Here is a 23,806-nt window from a genome sequence, read left to right on the forward strand (position 1 = left end):
TTGAGAAGGTACTTAGATCTCTTAATCCCCAATTTGACTACATCGTTGTAGTAATTGAACATTATAAGGATTTGAGCACCATGAGAATAAAATAGTTGCAAAGCAATCTAGAGGCGCAAAAGTTGCGTCTAACTAAAAGAACCTCAGAGAGAGAGGTAGAGCAGGCTCTGAAAGCTTCTTTCGTCAAGAAATACCAAAAGAAGTCTTGGCCAGAAGCCAAGAAAAGACATGATAGGTCTCAAGAGTCAGAATCCTCCAATTCTGATGAGAAGAAACATCAGAAGGGAAGGGAGAGACTTGACAAGAGAATAGTTCAATGTTACTGTTGTAAAAAGTTTGGTCACTTTACTAAAGACTATTGGCCAAACAAGGAAAATAAGTAAGAAGAAGCAAACATAGCCAAAGGAGATTCTGATGATGAACCAGTGCTATTGATGGCTTATGAATCTGATGATGATGAACCTGTGCGATTGATGATTTTTGATTCTGAAGGAGAATTTGAATATGAGTCAGAGTCAAAATAAGGCTCTGAATCTGAGGTCGAGTCAGAAGATGACTCTGAAGCTGAAGGACAAGTTGCCTCTGAAGAGGATTGTGCCTCTGAAGGTGAACCAGAATCAAAAAATAAGTCTAAAGGTGACTCTGAAGATGAAGAAGACTCTAAAGGGGAGCCTGACTCTGAAGATGAAGAAGCCTCTAAAGGCGAGTCTGACTCTAAAGGTGAATCTGATTCTGATCTAGATTCTGATGATGATCCAGAATCTGGAGGTAATCCAATCACTAGAAACGGAGCTTCTGGAGGTGGAGCTTCTGAAGGAAGAACTTCAGAAGATATTGATTATGATTCATAAGATGAGTCAGAGCCTGAAAATGATTTTGAGAGTGAGTCAGAATCAAAAGGCGAGATTTATTCAGAGGAAGAATATGATTTTGATCCAGACTCTGATATTGATTCAGATTCTGGTGGTAGTCTAAATTCTGAGAATATTCTAGATTCTGAAGGTGGTCATGCTTTTGAATTCGGTACTTTTGAAGTTCCAGCATCTGATACTGTTCTAGAATCAGAAGGTTCTGAACAAGTTTAGAGAACCAAAAACACTCCGAGAAGGTTTATAACGTCTGATATTGTTCTAGAATCAAAAGGTTCTAAACAAGTTAAGAGGCCACAAAGAATCAGAAATATTCCAAGAAGGTTTGCAGAGTTTGACATGTTGCAAGATACTGAAATAGATTATGAAGGGGAAATTATTCAGTGTGCCATGTTAGTAGACTCTAAACCCGTGAGAATGGAAGAAGCTCTTAAGCAGAAATTCTGGCTGAAGGCCATGAAAGCTGTTAGTTCTGTGTTTTGATGATTGACAACAATTTTGTTAAAAACTTGTATCATAGTAAGATGTTGAGCAAGATGTCGTGACATGTTGATCAAACATCTTTGCATGTTTTGTTTTACTTCTTGGAAGACTTATTTTATTATGAGATATCTGAATATTCTCTGAATATTCTCTATCATATCTGACTGTCCAAGAAGGTTTATTTTAGGAACTTTTGTTTCGTTTCCAACTGTGCACTTGTTTCATAAAAATGGATGTTGAGACATTTTAAGGAAAAATTAGATCAGATTTGATTATGCAGAACAGATGTCGAAACATTTAAGGAAACATTTGATTTCATTCTGCAGAAGATTGTGCAGACTGGATGTCAAAACATTTATGGAGACATCAACTTTGATTATGCAGAAGATTGTGTAGGCTGGATGTCAAAATATTTATGGAGACATCAGATTTGATTCTGCATAACATATGTTGAAACATTTAAGGAAACATCAGATGTGATTCTACATAATGGATGTCAAAACATTTAAGATGACATTAGATTTGATTTGATCAAATATTATGCATAACAAATGTCAAAACATTTAAGGAGACATCAGATTTGATTTGATCAAATATTATGCAGAACATATGTCAAAACATTTAATGAGACATCAAATTTGATTTGATCAGATTTGATTTGATTTGGTTTGGTTTGATTTGCTGTTTTTTTAGCCTGAAGCCCATGCTTACCAAAGGCTATTTAAAGAGGACGTTACTAAACCTAATTGACAGTATAATTAGCATTGGAATTTTTCTTTGTTAGTGTTTAGTTGTCATTGTTATTTGTTAGTCATTCTAGTATCTCTTTGATACTTGAACTGGACTGAGTTTATTGAGTTGTAATTGTTAATCACTTATGAGGTTTTAAGAAAGAATGCATTTTGTTTCATTGTAAGTGTGTCTTATGTTCTTTGATTGTTTTTCAGTTGTTATCGTTGTTGTGTGATTGAAGGGAAGTGAGAAGGGTCTCATATCTAAGAGAGTCTTAGATAGAAATTCAACAGGTAATGATTAGGTGAGAAGTTTATAAAACCAGAGGTTGTTTAGAACTTCAAACTAATACTGTTATAGTGGATTTCCTTCCTGACTTGGTAGCCCTCAGATGTAGGTGACATTGCACCGAACTGGGTTAACAATTAATCGCATTATTTCCTGTCATATTATTATTAAAATCCTGTTATTATTTGTGGTGTAATAATATGTTGACCCTGAGGTCGTGAAATCGTGTACGACATCAAGGATCTGCTTTCCAGAATTTTAATTGGTATCAGAGCAGGCATTCTGCTCTATTTCTGGGTGAGATCCAGGGAAGATACTTTTTGGTACCATGGAAGGAGGATTTGTTAACAAACCAACTGAAATTCTAGTTACCAGACTTTGGATGTCACACGGGTTGTTATGACGTCCAATTCTGCACAGACAGGAATTATGCAGAACTTAACAGTAAGTGCAGTAAATAACACAAGTAATTGTTTACCCAGTTCAGTCCAACATGACCTACATCTGGGGGCTACCAAGCCAGGGAGGAAATCCACTATTAGTAGTATCAATTCAAAGCTAAACTCATCCGTTTACAACTTATCACTTAATCCCTACCCAATGCAATTTCAATATTAACCTAAGATCAGAGTTCCTACTCACTCCCCCTCAATCACCTCAGTGATTACTATCTTTAAACAATATTAAAGACAAGTTGAAGTCACACTTCAAAAAACTCTTGATTGTGCTTCACAGCTTTAATCAAGATACACATCACTCACGCTTAAAAGCTTTGAGCGACACAACACTTACAACTCAATGAACACCCTATGCCACAGCAATCATCTACTTGATAATGGCTTGGCTTACAAGATACGTCTAATACAAGACTCACAAAAATACAGCAGTGAAGTATGATGGACACACAAAATCTTCACGCCTCAAAATCCCCGAAACTGAATGAAGGAACGCCTTCCTTTTATATTGCAGTATCCTGGGCTTTTGCACCTGTATTCTCCTGAATTTAAGGTCACGCGAGTTCCCATAAATTCAACATTTAGGTTACTAACAAATAGGCTATTTGTTAGGTTCATTGAATGTAGCTTGGTTGTTGATTTCCTGGATTTTCTCTCAGTTGTTGAATCCCTGAAGAATAGCCTGAGAAAAAGCTGAAACAGAAAACTGAACAACCTACAATATAGCATATGCTGTCAGGCATGAATGTCACGACATTCAGCTTGACATCAAGGTCCATATGCTGAGTCTGTTTTTCTAGAAAACAGACTGTACAATTTTGCTGACCTGTACATGATCAAAATGACCATACTACAGTAACAACTTACATTAATAAATGTCAAAGTGTCCAACTTAACATTTACACATTTGGCCTTAATTTAGTTCTGTTATTCTCTTGAAGAACAAACTAAGTGACATGCTGAAGTATAGCAGAACACCACTCTGTCTAATGTTCAGTAGCTGTTGTCAATGATGAATGTCATAACATCCAGTTTGACATTCAGTCAGTAGGCCTTATGCCAGGTCTGGTTTTTCCTTGATAACCAGACTGGAAATACATACTAAGTTCTAACAGAACCCCATCTGTTCTATTTCTTAGTATCTGTTGACAGGTATGAATGTCACAGCATCCAGTTTGACATTCAATAAATCCTGTGTTAGCTAGTCCTGCAGTAACTACAATGTAGTCGCACATACATGTCATGACATCAGTCAAGACATTAGTACCCATCTAGTGTTTTACCATATAATGCAGCCAATTAAACACCTACAAACTCCCCCTTTGGCAAATTTTTGGCTAAAACACTTTGATCCCCATAACAGAGTTCATAGCAGCGGAATTACACACCTAGCAGGAATTAATACTAGTTAATACACTCAGAGTGGCAGCACACTCACACACATACAGAAGTTAAATAAAAACTTCACACACAATCGCTGCAGGGGAGGAATCTGTCGTCATGAGAGTCTGTTGTAGAGACACCCACTCTGTTTGTCAGGGGTTACTCCCCCTTTTTGTAAAAAATGTTGCCAAAGCCAACAACATAACCAGAGAATAACGACAGAGTTACAGACTTGGTTTTACTTCACAGTATCAACCAAGTTACCATCCACTTGATCTTGATTCATAGCTTTGATCAAGTAACCACCCACTTTTGCTTTACAGTAGGTACCACCATATCAGATGCCATGATGTTGTTTCTGACATCCAGAACCACTCCTGCATGAACAACATCCTTGAACTCCTGCAGGTACATTGGCCTTCTCACATTAGGGTGTCTCCTTACCCTCTTGTATCCACCCTTGTTGCAAGTGGCATAACTATGATCTGTTGGCCAATCATAGCCTAGTACAAATTGTTTAATAGGCAGAGATATTAAACAATTTATCCTAACCATCAGTGGTTGCTATAAGGTCTCAGAGAGACATATTCCCAGTTTGCTCCTTAAATTTTCAAACTGAGTAGCATCCAGAGCCTTTGTAAATATGTCAGCTAGTTGAAGATCCGTGGCTACATGTTCCAAAGTGATCACCTTGTCTTCCACCAGATCTCTGATGAAGTGGTGCCTAATGTCAATATGTTTGGTCCTGCTGTGTTGGATGGGATTCTTGGAGATATTGATGGCACTGAGATTATCACAGAACAATGTCATGACATTTTGAGTGACATTGTACTCAGTGAGCATCTGTTTCATCCAAACCAGTTGGGAACAACTGCTTCCAGCTGCTATGTATTCAGCCTCTGCAGTGGACAGAGAAACACAATTCTGCTTCTTGCTGAACCAAGATATGAGGTTGTCTCCTAAGAAGAAGCATCCACCTGATGTGCTTTTTCTGTCATCAGCACTCCCAACCCAGTCTGCATCACAATACCCAGATAGGACAGGCTCAGACCCATGTGAATACAGCATCCCATAGTCACAAGTCCCATTGATGTACTTGAGAATCCGTTTGACTTGATTCAAGTGGCTCACCTTAGGCTCTGCTTGATATCTGGCACACACTCCAACTGCATAAGAAATGTCAGGTCTACTTGCAGTTAGGTACAGCAGACTACCTATCATGCTTCTATACAGGCATTGATCAACCCTAGGCCCTCCATCATCTTTGGTCAACTTCAGATGAGTGGGAGCAGGAGTCCTCTTGTGCCTAGCATTATCCATACCAAACTTCTTAACTATGTTCTTGGCATACTTGCTTTGGGAGAGAAACATAGAGTCCTTCATTTGGTTTACTTGCATTCCAAGGAAATAGGTCAGTTCTCCCACTAGACTCATTTCAAACTCAGACTGCATCTGGTGAACAAATTTTTGAACCATTTGTTCTGACATTCCACCAAAGACTATATCATCAACATAGATTTGAGCTATCATGATTTTGCCTTCTTCATCCTTCACAAACAGGGTTTTATCTATGCCACCCTTTCTGTATCCATTTGAGGTCAGAAATTCGATTAACCTTTCATACTATGCTCTAGGTGCTTGTTTTAACCCATACAAGGCTTTCCTCAACTTGTATACATGCTCGGGTTGGTTAGGATCACAGAACCCTTTAGGTTGTTCCACATAGACTTCCTCATTCAGGTAGCCATTCAAGAATGCACTCTTCACATCCATTTGGAATAGCTTAAACTTCAGGATGCATGCTACCCCCAACAGCAATCTGATGGACTCAAGCCTAGCCACAGGAGCAAATGTCTCATCAAAATCTACCCCTTCAACTTGAGTGTATCCTTGAGCTACTAGTCTTGCTTTATTCCTAGTAATTACTCCTTTCTCATCAGATTTGTTTTTGTAGATCCACTTGGTACCAATGATGTTGGTCCCTTCAGGTCTTGGAACTAGCTCCCAGACTTCATTCCTTTTGAACTGCTCAAGTTCCTCTTGCATGGCAGTGATCCAGTATTCATCAGTCAGGGCTTCTTTCACATTCTTTGGTTCAACCTTGGATACAAAGCAGGAATTTGAGTTTATTCCCCGTGACCTGGTAGTTACACCACTGGTGGGATCCCCTATGATAAGATCCTTAGGGTGGTCTTTCTGAATTCTGATAGATGGCACTTTGGTGATTGCATCTACTTCACATTCAGGAGGAGGTTCCTGTACTTCTTCAGACTTGACTGGACTGTCAGTTGAACTGTCAAGGAATGTTTCAACATCCTCCATGACATCGGTTCCTTCCTCTTTATCATCCACAATAACGTTTATGGATTCCATCAGGACATTGGTCCTGTAGTTGAACACTCTACAGGCTCTGCTGTTAGTGGAGTATCCCAGAAATATACCTTCATCACTTTTGGGATCTAGCTTCCTTCTCTGTTCACGATCTGTGAGAATGTAGCATTTACTTCCAAAGATATGAAAGTACTTCACAGTGGGTTTTCTGCCTTTCCATATTTCATATAGAGTGGAGGAGGTTCCTTTTCTCAAGGTGACTCTGTTGTGAACATAGCAAGCGGTATTCATTGCTTCAGCCCAGAAGTGCATGGGGAGCTTCTTTGCATGAATCATTGCTCTGGCAGATTCTTGAATAGTTCTATTTTTTCTTTCAACTATTCCATTCTGCTGAGGAGTTATAGGGGATGATAACTCATGACTTATTCCTTCAGACGAGCAAAACTCATCAAACTTGGAATTCTTGAACTCCGTACCATGATCACTTCTAATCCGGACCACACAACAGTCCTTTTCCCTTTGAAGTCTTATGCACAGGTCTTTGAAGACATCAAATGTATCTGACTTTTCTCTGATGAAGCTTATCCACGTGTATCTGGAATGGTCATCCACCACCACGTATGCATATTTCTTCCCACCAAGACTTTCAACCTGCATAGGTCCCATTAGGTCCATGTGCAACAGTTCCAGAACTCTGGAGGTTGTGGGATGTCCCAGCTTCGGATGTGACATCTTGGTTTGCTTGCCCACCTGGCATTCTCCACAGACTCTTCCTTCATCAATCAGAAGCTTTGGAATTCCTCTGACTGCTTCCTTGGATATAATCTTCTTCATTCCCCGTAAGTGGAGATGTCCAAGACGTCTATGCCACAGCTTCACATCCTGTTCTTCCTTGGCTGAGGAGCATGTTGTGGAAAAGTTAGAGACTTCAGGTTCCCACAGGTAGCAGTTATCTTTGGACCTGGTTTCTCTCATAACTTCCTGATTGTCACCATTTGTCACAATGCATAGCTCCTTAGTAAACTGAACATGAAACCCTTGATCACATAGCTGACTTATGCTGATGAGGTTTGCAGTTAGTCCTCTTACTAACACCACATTATTCAGTTTTGGCACTCCAGAACAGTCCAGTTTGCCCACACCTTTTATTTTTCCTTTGGCACCATCACCAAAGGTCACATAGCTGGTAGTGTGAGGTTGAATATCTACCAGTAGATTTTCCATACCAGTCATATGTCTTGAGCATCCACTGTCAAAGTACCAGTCTTCTCTGGAAGAAGCCCTTAGAGCAGTGTGTGCTATCCTAGCATACCATTGTTGCTTCTTAATGGGAACATAATGCTTATGTGTTTTATGCTTAGGCCTGACATGTGAGGCTTGGTTAGGGAAACCATGAATCCAGTAGCAGAAGGCTTTTATATGACCAAGCCTACCACAGTGGTGACACCTCCACTCCTGGTATTTCCTCTTCTGATGATCATTCATCCTAGTTCCTCGATGTTGAGACATTGGCTTTGACTTCTGCTTGAACTTCTGAACTTTAGCCTTTGGGCGTTTGTGTTCAGTTGAGGATCTTTTCCCAAATCCAAGGCCAGATTTGGTTCCAGACTGCAGTCCCACCTTTAGAATCTCTTCCAAGGTGTCAGTTCCCTTATTCATCATTCTGATGGATTTAGTCATCTGATTCAGCTTGGAGGTCAGCAGGGCTATCTCACCATTTAGACTCTCTATGACAGACAGTTGCTTCTGTCTCTCATCTTCCAGTTCCTTGATGAGTTTCTTTTGCTTTTCTCCTTGTGCACGCACTTCTGCACTGGTGGAACACAACTTCTTATAGGCTGCAGCAAGTTCATCAAAGGTCAGTTCATCTGCACTTGAGTCATCATCAGAGGCACAAACACTGGTTAGTGCAGTGACATGTTTGGCAGATTCTCCTTCAGATTCACTTTCAGAGTCTCCTTCTGACCATGTGATAGCTAGCCCCTTATTTTGTAATTTGAGGTAAGTAGGGCATTCAGCTCTGACGTGTCCATACCCTTCACAACCATGACACTGGATTCCCTTGCCGTGATTGAACTTCTCATCAGAAGTTGATCTTTTCTTAATGTCAGACGAGATGTTCTTGACATTAGTTCTACCTCTTTGATCAATCTTCTTCACGAACTTGTTGAACTGTCTCCCCAGCATGGCTAAGGCTTCTAATATACTTTCATCACCTCCAGTATATCCTGCTTCTGACTCCTCTTCAGCATTAGATACAAAAGCTATACTTTTGTTCTTCTTCTCAGCATACTCACCCAAGCCCATTTCAAAGGTTTGGAGAGAACCAATGAGCTTATCCACCTTCATGTTGCAGATGTCCTGCGCCTCCTCTATGGCTGTGACCTTCATAGCAAATCTCTTAGGCAAGGACCTGAGAATCTTTCTTACAAGTTTCTCTTCAGCCATTTTCTCACCTAGTCCACCAGAGGTGTTTGCAATTTCAAGAATATTCATGTGAAAGTCATGAATAGTCTCATCCTCTTTCATCCTCAGATTTTCAAACTTGGTGGCCAGCATCTGAAGTTTGGACATCTTCACCTTGGAAGTACCTTCATGAGTTACCTTGAGGGTATCCCAAACTTCCTTAGCTAGTTCATAGTGGTGTACCAGCCTGAAGATGTTCTTACTGATTCCATTGAACAATGCATTCAAGGCCTTGGAATTTCCAAGAGCTAATGCCTCTTGCTCCTTGTCCCACTCTTCTTCAGGAATCTGCACACTGACTCCATCTTCACCTGTCCTCATTGGATGTTCCCATCCTTTGTTGATAGCTCTCCAGACTTTGCTGTCTAGAGACCTTAAGAAGGCTATCATACGAGGCTTCCAATCATCATAATTAGAGCCATCCAACATGGGTGGTCTGTTTGAGTGTCCTAAATCCTTGTCCATGGTACTAGAAAGTAACTTCCCTAGATCTCACCCAGAAATTCACAGGCAGGGTGCCTGCTCTGATGCCAATTGAAATTCTAGTTATCAGACTTTGGATGTCACACGGGTTGTTATGACGTCCAATTCTGCACAGACAGGAATTATGCAGAACTTAACAGTAAGTGCAGTAAATAACACAAGTAATTGTTTACCCAGTTCAGTCCAACATGACCTACATCTGGGGGCTACCAAGCCAGGGAGGAAATCCACTATTAGTAGTATCAATTCAAAGCTAAACTCACCCGTTTACAACTTATCACTTAATCCCTACCCAATGCAATTTCAATCTTAACCTAAGATCAGAGTTCCTACTCACTCCCCCTCAATCACCTCAGTGATTACTATCTTTAAACAATATTAAAGACAAGTTGAAGTCACACTTCAAAAAACTCTTGATTGTGCTTCACAGCTTTAATCAAGATACACAACACTCACGCTTAAAAGCTTTGAGCGACACAACACTTACAACTCAATGAACACCCTATGCCACAGCAATCATCTACTTGATAATGGCTTGGCTTACAAGATACGTCTAATACAAGACTCACAAAAATACAGCAGTGAAGTATGATGGACACACAAAATCTTCACGCCTCAAAATTTCGAAACTGAATGAAGGAACGCCTTCCTTTTATATTGCAGTATCCTGGGCTTTTGCACCTGTATTCTCCTGAATTTAAGGTCACGCGAGTTCCCATAAATTCAACATTTAGGTTACTAACAAATAGGCTATTTGTTAGGTTCATTGAATGTAGCTTGGTTGTTGATTTCCTGGATTTTCTCTCAGTTGTTGAATCCCTGAAGAATAGCCTGAGAAAAAGCTGAAACAGAAAACTGAACAACCTACAATATAGCATATGCTGTCAGACATGAATGTCACGACATTCAGCTTGACATCAAGGTCCATATGCTGAGTCTGTTTTTCCAGAAAACAGACTGTACAATTTTGCTGACCTGTACATGATCAAAATGACCATACTACAGTAATAGCTTACATTAATAAATGTCAAAGTGTCCAACTTAACATTTACACATTTGGCCTTAATTTAGTTCTGTTATTCTCTTGAAGAACAAACTAAGTGACATGCTGAAGTATATCAGAACACCACTCTGTCTAATGTTCAGTAGCTGCTGTCAATGATGAATGTCATAACATCCAGTTTGACATTCAGTCAGTAGGCCTTATGCCAGGTCTGGTTTTTCCTTGATAACCAGACTGGAAATACATACTAAGTTCTAACAGAACCCCAGCTGTTCTATTTCTTAGTATCTGTTGACAGGTATGAATGTCACAGCATCCAGTTTGACATTCAATAAATCCTGTGTTAGCTAGTCCTGCAGTAACTACAATGTAGTCACACATACATGTCATGACATCAGTCAAGACATTAGTACCCATCTAGTGTTTTACCATATAATGCAGCCAATTAAACACCTACACCAACCATCTTAGATGACACCAACTATGACTATTGGAAGGCACGTATGGTGGCATTCCTAAAATATATGGATATCAAGACTTGGAAAGTTATCATTAAGGGTTGGGAACATCCTGTTGTGAAGGACAAAGATGTGAAAGCTACTACTGACTTGAAGCTTGAAGAGGACTAGTCTAAGGAAGAAGATGACATGGCCCTTAGAAACTTCAAAGCCTTGCATGCTCTATTCAATGTAGTTGACAAAAACATATTCAGGTTAACAAACACATGTATTATGGCCAAAGATGCATGGGAAATTCTCAGAACCACCCATTAGGGCATATCTAAAGCGAAAATGTCTACACTTCAGCTTCTCACTACCAGATTTGAGAATCTAAAGATGAAAGATGACGAGAGTATTCATGGTTTTCACATGAATGTTCTTGAAATTGAAAATTCATCTAGTGCCTTGGGAGAGACGATGTCAAAAGAAAAGCTTATTAGAAAAAATCTTAGGTCCCTACTTAAGAAATTTGACATGAAGGTCACAACCATTAAAGAAGCCCAAGATATCAATAACATGAGAGTATATGAACTTGATGGATCACTCCAAACTTTTGAATTGGGTATTAGTGGCAGATCTGAAAAGAAGAACAATAACATAATTTTTGTATCCAACACTGAAGATGAAGAGGACCAATGTGACTTGGATACTGATGAGGGAATGTGTAATGCTATTGTACTGCTTAAGAGACAATTTAACAAGTTGCTAAAGGGAATGGATAGGAAGTCGAGACCAAATGTCAATAGCATCTCATCTGACATCAGCAAGAATAGTGAGGGTTTTGGTCACATTAGATTAGAATGTCCCACGTATCTCAAGAAACAAAAATGGGCTTATTTGTTTCTCCGTCTGATGATTCTGAAGGTGAGAATGATGAGGAAACTGCTAAGCATGTTACAACATTCACTGGTAGATATGAATCTGATGAAGATTCTTGTTATGAGGATGTCTCTTGTGAAGAATTGGTTGCTTCCTACAAAGAACTTTGTGTCAGAAGTGAAGAGATGTGTAATACAAGAGAAGAGCATAAGAGAATCATAGCTCAACTACAAGCTGAAAAAGAGAAACTTTTATCTACTGTAACTAATTTTGAAAATGAGGTAACTCGATTGTATTCTAAACTTGAAAACATGACCAAATCAATAAGAATGTTAAACAATGAGTCTGATATGCTAGATGAAATTCTTCAAGTTGGAAAAGAGGCTGGAAACATAAAAGGTATAGATTTTAATTGCCAATATCAAAATAAATAAGGAAAAACCCATATGACAAAATTTATTCCTCTAGAAAGGAAGTATGAGCCCATGATGTTCGACCAAATGCTATAACATCCTGCCAGACATCAGGAAACTCAAACTAAAATAAATTTTTTGCCTTAGAAATGTCATTACTGTGGTAAATATGGACATATAAAGCCTTTCTACTACATACTACATGGTTATCCCAAACATCCAACACATCCTAGGGTTAATCATGTAATGATTAAAACTAGAAAGGAGTGGAAACCTAAGGTTGCTCCACATGAAACTACTTTCTCTTCCACATGCCTAATGTCCAAGGAAGATGAAGTCAAGTTGTGGCACCAAAAGCTTAGATATCTGAATATCAAAGGGATATCTCTTGGTTACTCTACAAATAGTAGAGCTTAACGAGTATTTAACTCCAGAACCAAGGGCGTGATCGAATCCATTAATGTTCTGGTTGATGATTCAATTATTGTAAAAGGGATTGATGTCGATGAAGATGTTGGAACATCATCTCATCAGACTGATGCTTCAGAAAATATGGAAAACATTGAGTCAAACATTGAGCCAGCAAGGAATGAATCAGATGCTTCTACTAACATCTGAGCTATTTGTTTCCCTGTTTGATTTTGCATGTTTTTTGTGGGCCTTTTCCATGAGTATTGCACCTCTGTGTGCCATGGTCTGTACCTCTAATTCACATGTTCTGCTACTGGTTTTCTCTATTGTTTTGTTGCCATTGATGAATGTCTGCTTGGTTTGTCATATTTGTGAGGGAAAATATGCCTAGTCCTTATTTTAATAATGTTAAACCTTTCTAATCGTCCATAAGGTGTCTTCAGACATTATCATCATATCATAGAATATTCATCCTCTAACATGCTCAAAATATAGGTTAAACGTGTCCAGGAATATATGAGCATATTATCGATGTGAATCATGCACTTGATCATAGTAAATATCCTAGGTTCATAAGAGATCAGTTAAATTGGTCAAAATACATCTCAAAACTCATTTTTGGGAGTTTAAGACCTATGAGTTGACTCATGACTCGGAGCGTAACTCTCGGGTATGAACAGGTCGACTTGCAGGTCGACTCAATGACTTAGAGCGTAACTCTCGGGTCTGAACAGGTCGAGCCACATGTCGACTCAATCTTGGGAAAATTGAATGAGTCGACTCATCCACATGTTGCGTCGAATCAATGCCTATTTTCATTTGAACCATGTAGTCACGGGTCTGAACATGTCGAGTCATAGGTCGACTCAATCCTGGAAAAACTCTGTTTGAGTCGACTCATCCCCTGTTTAAGTCGACTCATCGTCTGTTTTACTTGAATAATTTTGCCTCGGGTCCATACAGGTCGAGTGGCCGCTGCTTAGACTTAATTTTCTGTTGTGTAACTTTGCAAAATAATTCTATTATGTTTGTTACTTGGTCCATGCATCATATAAATATTCAAGTGTCTCTTCTTCAACAATATAACAAGAAAAGTGAAATATATACACCAAAATGCTCATCATCTTCATTCTTCATTACATTTCTCAATAATCACACATAATAATTTTTGTTGAGCATTGTGCATTGCTGTTATGATAATTTCCAAATAAGATTGGATTATCTTAGTTTGGGTTGAGGCTTTGTGTGGGTTTTTCTTGAATAAAACCATCAGAGTTTTGTCCTCCAAGAATTAGGGGTTTTTGCACTAACATTTACTTCGTAGATTCATCCGAGTGAAAAGTTTGAAGAACGGTGGGTTTGGTCAAACAAGTAACGGTAACCAGAGGATTGTGAAGAAAGCTTAGGGTTCAAGCGACTTGCATTCGAAATCAGTCGAGCTGAAGTTTTGGGGAATGTGGCGTTCTTGCAATAAGGTAGCGGTAACCGGAGGTTTGTTCGAAGCGCTTGAAGGACTTGGTTCAACTCGAATCAAGGGGAGAAAATATAATAGGATATGCAACAACTCTAGGGGTTGATTGGTGGTGATCATTTGTTCTCTTGTATTGACTTTTCAACGTGTTAATAAAAACATCTCAATTCTAGATTTAGAATTGAGGGCAGACGTACCTTAAGCGAGGACGATAGGGGAACTGCCTCAACAAATCCGGTTTTGTTCTCTCTATCTCTTAACTCTTTAAATTCTGCATTAATTACGTTTTGTGTGAAATTAATAGTAAAATCAATATCGCTTGATTGTTGTGCATAGTAACTGTTCGATAAATTGTTGCTATCACTTTGATTGCAACTGAGTAAAATTCTGCACATTCAATTTGAGTGAAATTGAAACTTGGTGTGGAGTGCACACCAAGTGTTCGATAAAATTAATCTCACACAAACTTAGTAATATTTTACTTGATCTCTTATTGTGTTTAAGCATTAGTAGAGGTAACGATATCAAGGATTATAGTGGTTAATCGATTTATTTAGATAGTGGTTGATAATACCTATCTTAGTAATTCCATTCGGTTTCACGCATATCCGATCTTTATATTAATGGGTCGTTTAGACGATTATAATCTAGGGTGCTTCTGCAACCATTGAAAACATTTTTAAAAAGAGCTAAATTTCAAAAATGATATATTCAACCCCCTTCTAGATCGGTACTATCGTCTAACAAGTGGTATCACGAGCGCCGGTTCATCTCGTGCTTCGCATATAACTTTTTAGAAAATGAGTAATGATCCTAAAGGGGTGTACAAGAGGGCGCCTATTTTTACCGGTGAAAACTATAGTTATTGGAAAGATTGTATGCGTATCCATATCAACTCTATTGATAGGAAATTATGGAAAGTCATCCAAGATGGTCCTATGGAAATAACCATGACCAACGCATATGGTTTTGTTATACCTAAACTTAAAGCACAATGGAATGAATAAGATGAGAAAAAGTATAGCTATGATTGGAAAGCCAGAAATATGCTCATTGCCACATTAGGTGTTTATGAGTATTATAGGGTTTCCAATTGTACTAGTACTAAAGCTATGTGGGACTCATTGCAAATTACCCATGAGGGAACCAATGATGTCAAACTAGCTAGAATCAAAACTTTAACTCAAGAGTTTGATCTTTTTCATTTGGAGGACGGTGAAACCATTACTGATATGCAAAAGCGGTTTTCTCATCTAATAAATCGGTTAAATGCTCGTGGTAGAATTACCCCTAATGATGTTGCTACTAATAAAATCTTAAGATGTCTTAACAGGAATTGGCTACCAAAGGTCACCGCGACTAAGGAAGCCAATGATCTAAGAACATTGGACATGGCAACATTGTTTGGAAAACTTCAAGAGCATGAGCAAGAGCTCATGAACCTTGTGAAACATGAGAAGAGTCAAAAGAAGGAAAAGAAGGAGAAAGCTAAGGACACCGAAAGGAAGTCTATTGCTTTAAAGACTTTAATATATAATTCATCCATCAATGATTCGTGTGAGAGTGAATCAAGTGATGACGATAAAGATTCGAATGAAGAGATGGAGTTGTTCGTAAGGAGATATAACCAATACCTTAGAAAGAATGAAGTCCAACATTCAGATAAAAATCTGATCAACCATAGAAGATAATCAAAATTCCCGAATCAAGAGGAAGGTAAGACAACTAAGTCAAAAGGGTCATGCTTCAGTTGCGGAAAGGCCGGTCATTATAAGTCGGACTGTCCCTTGCTGAAGAAAGACAAAGGCAAACACGAACGTCACACCAAATCTAGCAAAGCTATAAGAGCATACATTGCATGGGAGAGTGATAGTGAGTCCTCAAGCGATGATAAATCAAGTGATGAAGAAGAAAACGCCAATCTTTGTCTTACAGCTCATCGAAAGAAGAAGAAAAAATGTAAGTAATTCTAAATATGACCATGTTGATAAAATTTCTTATTGTGATTTGCAAAATGTCTTTAGTACTCTACACAATGAGGCCAAGGAAGCTTACAAACGCCTAGCCTCAAATAAGAAAATTTTCTGCTATTTAGAAAATAAGATTTTTGATTCCAAAAAGGAGTTAGAAACCCTCAATAAATCAATGATAAAGGTTACTAAAGGCAAAACTGAAGATGATAAAGGATTTTGGTTTGGATGGTCTGGATGTGAAACCTGTCACATTTGGCAAAGAGAGGTTAGAACTCTTCAAGCCAAATTAGACAAGGCTTTACAACCTAAAGTTACCTTTGCTATTGATCAATCACATTTTAGAAGTAACATGAATAATCCTTATAAAAAATACACTTATGTGGTAAAGGATCAAATTAGCAAAATTAACTCTCATCCTAACTTAAATTGTCTATATTGTTGCAAAAGGGGACATACTATTGCTAAATGTCGATTTAGGAGATTTCTAGTCCCTAAAGGCATTTTTCAATGATTTCCCAAATGAAACCAAAGTTTCACTAACACACTAGGACCCAATGAAAATTGGGCACCTCCTTCCCTTGTTTAAATTTGTAGGAGGAATGTCTTGAGGATATAGAGAGAACATGGGTTCTTGATAGTGGATGCTCAAGACACATGACGGGTGACATCTCCTTGTTCTTTGACTTTGTGGCTAAGAAGAAAGAGTTTGTAACCTACGGTGATAATAATAAGGGAGCTATACTCGGAAAAGGTAGTGTAGGTAATCCCTCCTCTACTACTATCTCAGACCTCCTCTTAGTTAAAGGCCTTAAGCACAATCTCATTAGTATTATCTAATTATGTGACAACGGATATAAAGTATTGTTTTCAAAAGATTGTTGCATGATTGAACATAATGATAATAATAATGATATGCTTAAGGACTCGAGGGAAAATAATGTATACATGCTTAACTTAAATGAAGTATCTTTGACTAGCGTTAAATGTCTCGTCTCCATGAGTGAAGACTCGTGGCTTTGGCATAGGCGATTAGTGCATGTCAAGTTTGACTTGCTAAATAAAGTTGTCGCAAAAGATCTAGTAGTTGGTCTTCCCAAAATCAAATTTTCAAAAGATCACTTATGTGATGCGTGCCAAATGGGAAAGCAAACAAGGATCTCGTTTAAATCTAAAAATATTGTTTCCACAACGAGACCCCTTGAACTTCTCCATATGGACATTTTTGGGCCATCTAGAATTAAAAGTCTAGGTGGAAACTACTATGGTTTTGTTATAGTAGATGACTACTCCATATTTTGTTGGACTATCTTCTTAGCAAGTAAAAGTGACACTTTTTCTGCTTTTGAAAAGTTTTCTAAGATATCTTAAAACAAATTGAACACTAGCGTAGTTACTATTCGAAATGATCACGGAGGTGAATTTGAAAACCACCTCTTTGAGGAATTTTGTGAAACAAAAGGCATTGATCATAATTTTTCTGCTCCAAGAACTCCACAACAAAATAGAGTAGTGGAACATAAACACTAAATTTTAGAAGAGCTTGGAAGAACTATGATCAATGAAAACATCCTTCCTAACTACTTTTGGGCCGATGCCATAAATACGACTTGTTATGTATTGAATAGGATACTCATCCATCCTATTCTAAACAAAACCCATTATGAATTACTAAAGGCAAGGAAGCCTAATGTTTCATATCTTCATATCTTCGGATGTAAATGCTTTGTATTAAACAATGATCAAATTATATTAATAACAAATGATCTTCCTTTGGAATGGAAATCGCCTAAGGATCACCCCATCGATAATATTCTAGGAGATATCTCAAAGGGAGTTACCACACGGTCAAAGATAAGTAACTTTTGTTATCATTTCGCTTTCGTTTCTCAAAATGAGCCTAAAAACTCCAAAGACGCATTACTCTATGAACATTGGTTTTTAGCAATGCAAGAGGAACTTAATCAATTCAAAAGAAATGAGGTGTAGGATCGTGTTCCCCCTCCGCGAGACCATTGAGTAATCGACACTAAATGGGTGTTTAGGAACAAGTTAGACGAAAACAGAGTCATAACTCGCAACAAGGCTCGCCTTGTTGCTCAAGGGTATAACCAAGAGGAAGGCATCGACTATGAGGAAACTTATGCTCTGGTTGCCCGACTCGAGGCTATACGGCTTTTGCTTGCCTATGCTTGTTCTAAAGATTTAAAATGGATGTTAAGAGCGCTTTCCTAAACGGTTACATTAATGAAGAGGTCTATGTATCTCAACCTCCTGGCTTTGAAAATCATGAGCATCCTAACTATGTTTATAAGCTCAAGCGTGCTTTGTATGGTCTCAAACAAGCCCCTAGGGCATAATATGAGCGTCTTAGCAAATTTCTACTAGAGCAAGGATTCTCATGAGGGAAGGTTGATATTACCCTTTTTATTAGGCGTCAAGGAAAACACTCTATTTTAGTTCAAGTCTATGTAGATAACATTATTTTTGGATCTACTAACATAAATTTGGTCAAGGAATTCTCTAAGTTGATGCAGGGAGAATTTGAAATGAGCATGATGGGGGAGCTAAATTACTTCCTCGGACTTCAAATCAAGTAACTTGAAGAAGGAACTTTTGTGAGCCAAACGAAGCATTGTAATGAGGTACTTAAGCGCTTCGATATGGCAAACTCCAAAGTAATCGACACTCCAATGCCTACTGCTGTTAATATTGATCGGGATGAAAATGGTAAGGCCGTAGATATAAAAAAGTATGGAGGTATGATCAGATCTCTCCTTTATCTTACCGCATGTTGACCAGACATTTTGTTTAATGTATGTATGTGTGCTAGGTATAAATCATGTCCCAAAGAATCACATTTAAAAGCCGCCAAGCGCATACTTAGATACCTCTATTGTACTTCAAAGTATGGACTTTGGTTTTCTAAGGGAAATGATTGCTCTTTGGTTGTCTACTCCGATTCTGACTTTGTCGATTGCAAATCGGATAGGAAAAGCACTAGTGGCACTTGTCATTTTTTTTCAAATTCCTTAGTGAGTTGGCACAGCAAAAAGCAAGTTTTAGTTGCTTTGTCAACAATCGAGGCGGAATACATTGCTGCGGGTAATTGTTATGCTCAAATTTTGTGGCTCAAACAACAATTACCCGACTTCAATGTTCAACTTGACCGTATTCCCATTTTGTGTGACAACACAAGTGCTATCAATTTAACCAGAAATCCTATACTACATTCGCGCACTAAACATATTGAAATTTGACATCACTTCCTTAAGGATCATGTTGAGAAAGGTGATGTTGTTTTTGAGCATGTTGATAGCAATAATCAACTTGGCGATATCTTCACAAAACCACTTGCGATAGAGCCTTTCTTCCACATCCGTAGGGAACTTGGTCTTCTCGATATCTCGGATCACGTTTAAGTACATATATTATGCATGTCTATTCCTTGATTTATAAGTGCGGCTATGTGAGGGCACTCATCGTCTATCACCATTGGAGGTAATATCGTTCCTATCCATTTGACCTATATTGATCAAATATGTATGTATATACTTGATCTATGTAACTCTTGATGTCATTTGATAGCTTGATCTAAGTTTAATCAACTACTATGTTTGAATTATACTTGAACTTGCTTAGGTATCGTATTTACTGTATTTAGTCATTTGTCCTAAAGGTTATGCTAAACAAATGTGGCAATGTTATCTATTTATTTCTCTTCTCTCCGTGTAATATTTATGCCTATACTTCTTCCATTGACTTCATGTTATGTGCATGGTTGTTGATGTCTATATGTTGCAAAGTCGTTGACTAAGTGCTTATGAATATCTTTATTTCATGTTGACTGTTTCAGTTTTTCTTTTTGATGTTGTCAAAGGGGGAGAAGCAATGGAAACAAACACAATAGCTGATTTAGCAGAAGGATAATAGCAGAATGTTTGAGGGCAAGCATAAAATCAGGGGGAGGATGTCTATCAAAGTACGTGATTGTGCCACGGTTTACCATCATCAAAAAGGGGGAGTATGTGAGGGCAAATATGCCTAGTCCTTATTTTAATGATATCAAACCTTTGTAATCGCCCATAACGTGTCTTCGGATAGTATCATCATATCATAGAATGCATTCATTCTCTAACATGTTCAAAATATAGGTTCAGCGTGTCCAGGCATATAGAAGCATATCATAAATGTGAATCGTGCACTTGATCATAGTAATATCCTAGGTTCATAAGAGATCGGTTAAATTGGTCAAAATACATCTTAAAACTCTTTTTTGGGAGTTTAAGACCTATGATTCGACTCATGACTCAGAGCATAACTCTCGGGTCTGAATAGGTCGAGTCACATGTCTGCTCAATGACTCAGAGCGTAACTTTCGGGTCTGAATAGGTCGAGTCATAGGTCGACTCAATCTTAGGAAAACTAAATGAGTCGACTCATCCACATGTTGCATCGACTCATCCCCTAAGTCTGATAGTCTATTAAGATGACGTTTGTAAGCTCTTATTAACTCCTTATATGTATTAATATAATCCTATAATTTTAATCAACAAAGTCTAACATCAAAGTCAGAGGTTTGTAAGCTCCTCTGAGTTTGACAAACCTTAGGTTGAGGTTTGTAAGCTCTTCCTTTAGTCTTGACAGTTCATTAGGTAAGGTTCGTAAGCTTTTCCTTAAATCCTTGTCTTTTCTAGATTAAAATTAGTCATTTAAGCTCAATAGAATAAATTATAACAAAATAAAAATAACATAAAGCTTATAAATCAGAAGTTGTTTTGGCAGAAACTGCTTTGTTCAAGTTCTGATGCTTTATTCTCTTCTTAAATACTATATGCATTTTCTCCCCTTTGTCATTATAAAAAATATTTATGAAAGAAAGTGAAGAACCATAAAACTGAGAAAAAAATAAAACAATTTAAAAGCACATAATTTTAAAAGAAATTTATACCAAAAATAATTAAAGACGAATTTGATACCAAAATAAAAAGATTAAAAACTTTTCAGAGACAAAAGATGATTTAAAATAAATTTTTAAAACAGTTTAAATTCACAAATTGATGATAGATAAGCATACGAAACAAGATAAAAAACATAAAAACAACTAATAAGAAGATCCATTCGCAAATACCACCTTGACCTTAAAGGGATCATCAACTTTCAAAGCTTATGGAAGCTTCAATTTATCTCCCCAGACTTGTGCTTTAACCTCAGTCATAATTATCCCAACTCTTTTTTGAATGAAAAATTCAGAAAGAACTCTTCCATAAGGAATGAAGCTTGACTTTCCCTCTTTAAAGGAAGTGAGAGTCATTTTTAGGTATTCTACATAAATTGAGGGAGGTCAATCTTTAGTTATGAGTTGAGAAGCAATAGAATTTTTTTTCATCAATATCCAAGGAAGTCAGATCCTTGTTCTTTGGCAAGAAGTTTGAAATCAACCGGTGATACCAGACTAATGCCTTGGAATTGAGATTTGAGACTTTGGATAGGTCGGAGATATCTTTAAAGATGAGATGAGAGGGTAAATAAGAATCCCATAAAATCATATCCAGAACTACTCTTTCTTCCTCATAATTTATTGTATTGGCAATAGATGTGGGAGTGATGGTGATAGGAACACCAAATACTTCAGAAAGAATGTCATATTCTAGATGCAGATCTTAGATAGAAGCATTTACCTAAAACTCCTTGACTAATTTAGGATAAAAAGGACCATAAATCATGTCAAATAAATTATCCCAACCTTTATGGGAGATAATGCTTTGAAGATCAAGGTCGTGAGCTAATATTTCTTCAAAATTAACTTGTCCTTCAATGATAGTGCTAACTGGTTTTCCATACCAAGATTAAAAAAATAAATCATCTCAAACACATAACGATGCAAAAAAAAAATGCAAACAAACATAAAGGTGTTCCTAAATATATAGAAGGTGTTTTTTTCAGAAGGATTCAAGACCCAGCCTTTGCTTTAGAACCACTCAAATTTTATCTTTAGAAAACAAACAATCAGATAATATAAACAAGTGAACAAGTACAAACAAAAATTAAGACATGACAAGAGATAGACCACAAAGAACCCAAGGAGTAAAGCATTACAACTCTAGAGATTCTTCCTAAATAGCTTCACAACTAGCATAACAATTTTCAGACACGTGAATTGTTATAAAAGGTTATAGATAATCCTTATTCTTTTTATGAGTTTTAGAGCCTAATGCTTTTCAGAGGCTACATATAATATGAGTTTGTTTAAGACTTTGATGAAACTACTTCTGATTAGAATTAGTCTTTGACACAACAAATTTAGAATCAAGCTTTTAAAAATGAGATCAGAAACCCTTTCTTAGATAAGAATTGAGTCTTTAAAAGACAAGGGTAAAAACAAGCAATACAAGTCATTAAAGAGTTTAATTGAGTAACAACACTTTTTTGAAATAAACTTTTGAGCTCACAAAACTTGGTTATGAACAAGGATACAAAAGAATTTTTTCCACTTGTTTTGAAAAATTCTCATGCAGACATATTATCTAGGATAGTTATGCATCAATGAGATAAATACATAGACTAAAGTAAATAATATCTCTATCATAAAAGTTGTCTAAATAAAAAGAATGAGTTTAGACATACCTTGGATGTTGCTTCTGAACATCTTTTGGTTTCAACAATGTTCTTACTGATGTGAATCAGTCTTAAACACTCTTGTTGTTGAACTTGGTCCTTGTTAAGCACAGTCTTGGAGTAGTACTAGTGACCATAGTACTCTTTTACTTCTTTTCTCCATACTTTGACTATCCTTCCTCTTTCAGAGTTTAGATAAGAAACTATGATTTCCTCTTGTAGATGATATAGTCATCTGTTGTCCAGACATTAAGACAAATGAACTAACTCAAGAAAATCAGCAAACACAAATTCAGATTTTGGTACCCATAATTTTATGAGTCCTCTTGTGTTTGTTACTCTAGGACTTTTCTCAATGAGTTCCCTTGACATAGAGTATTGTCTAGCCTTATTCAAGACTTTCTTCTTAAAGAAATTTTGTCGTGGATAAGCTTTGACATTAGCTTCTGATCATTTCAGAAGCTTGGATCCAGAAGTATTGGGTGCTGAATTTCCTTGAATTTTTTACTTTTGGATCATGGTGTCTGGTTTCATCAAAACCACTAACTTTGAGATCTCTGATTCTAACTTCTGCAGAAATTTTAACCTTGAAGTCTCTGGTTCTATCAGAACCTTTGAATTCTTTATGATTGACTCTCATGGGTTCATAACTTTGATCTCTTAAGTATTAGACACCAATAAGTCATAAGCATGACTTGAAGAATATGGTTCTGAAGGGTTCTTTCATGTCAAGGTTCTGAAAACCACACATTTCATGAAAGCCCATACCATCTCTTTTGCTCTTGCTTACTTCATAGATCATGGGTGCAAGCAAATTTCTTTTGAGATCTGTTGTTAAGAAATCTTTGAGAGTTATATCATGCTCAAGAAGCAACTAGATTCTTTCCAATGTCTCAACTCTTTCTTTATAAGATTTCAATTCTTTTTCTAAGAAACTCAAGTTGTTTCTTAACAACCTTTATACGCCTTTCCTAATCATGATATATGCTCATGAAATCATGAATAAGACCATACTAAGATTGGTTATAGTATACCATGTCTTTTTCATCAGATTTAGATCCAGAACCTGACTCAGACTCTGAATCAGAGAGTGTAAGAGCCATTAGTGCAA

The 23,806-nt window shown here is 37.4% G+C and overlaps 1 protein-coding gene across 1 annotated transcript; it reads left to right on the forward strand.

Moving 5' to 3' along the window:
- The first annotated feature begins 434 nt into the window (after window positions 1-434).
- On the forward strand, window positions 435-1,352 carry LOC127102834 (uncharacterized). Its single transcript, XM_051040162.1, has 4 exons — window positions 435-464; window positions 540-768; window positions 862-1,068; window positions 1,135-1,352. The coding sequence occupies exons 1-4, from the start codon at window positions 435-437 to the stop codon at window positions 1,350-1,352; spliced, it is 684 nt and encodes a 227-aa protein (XP_050896119.1).
- Window positions 1,353-23,806: the final 22,454 nt, after the last annotated feature.

This window comes from Lathyrus oleraceus, chromosome 7 (genome assembly GCF_024323335.1).
Source record: "Lathyrus oleraceus cultivar Zhongwan6 chromosome 7, CAAS_Psat_ZW6_1.0, whole genome shotgun sequence".
NCBI classification, from domain to species: Eukaryota; Viridiplantae; Streptophyta; class Magnoliopsida; order Fabales; family Fabaceae; genus Lathyrus; species Lathyrus oleraceus.

Bases quoted from the DNA above. Each gene is read 5' to 3' on its own strand.
- LOC127102834 (XM_051040162.1), top strand. From the start codon at position 435: ATGGCTTATGAATCTGATGATGATGAACCT. The intron at 465-539 runs GTGCGATTGATG...TCTGAATCTGAG, and splicing joins AATCTGATGATGATGAACCT to GTCGAGTCAGAAGATGACTC. The intron at 1,069-1,134 runs GTTCTGAACAAG...ATATTGTTCTAG, and splicing joins TACTGTTCTAGAATCAGAAG to AATCAAAAGGTTCTAAACAA.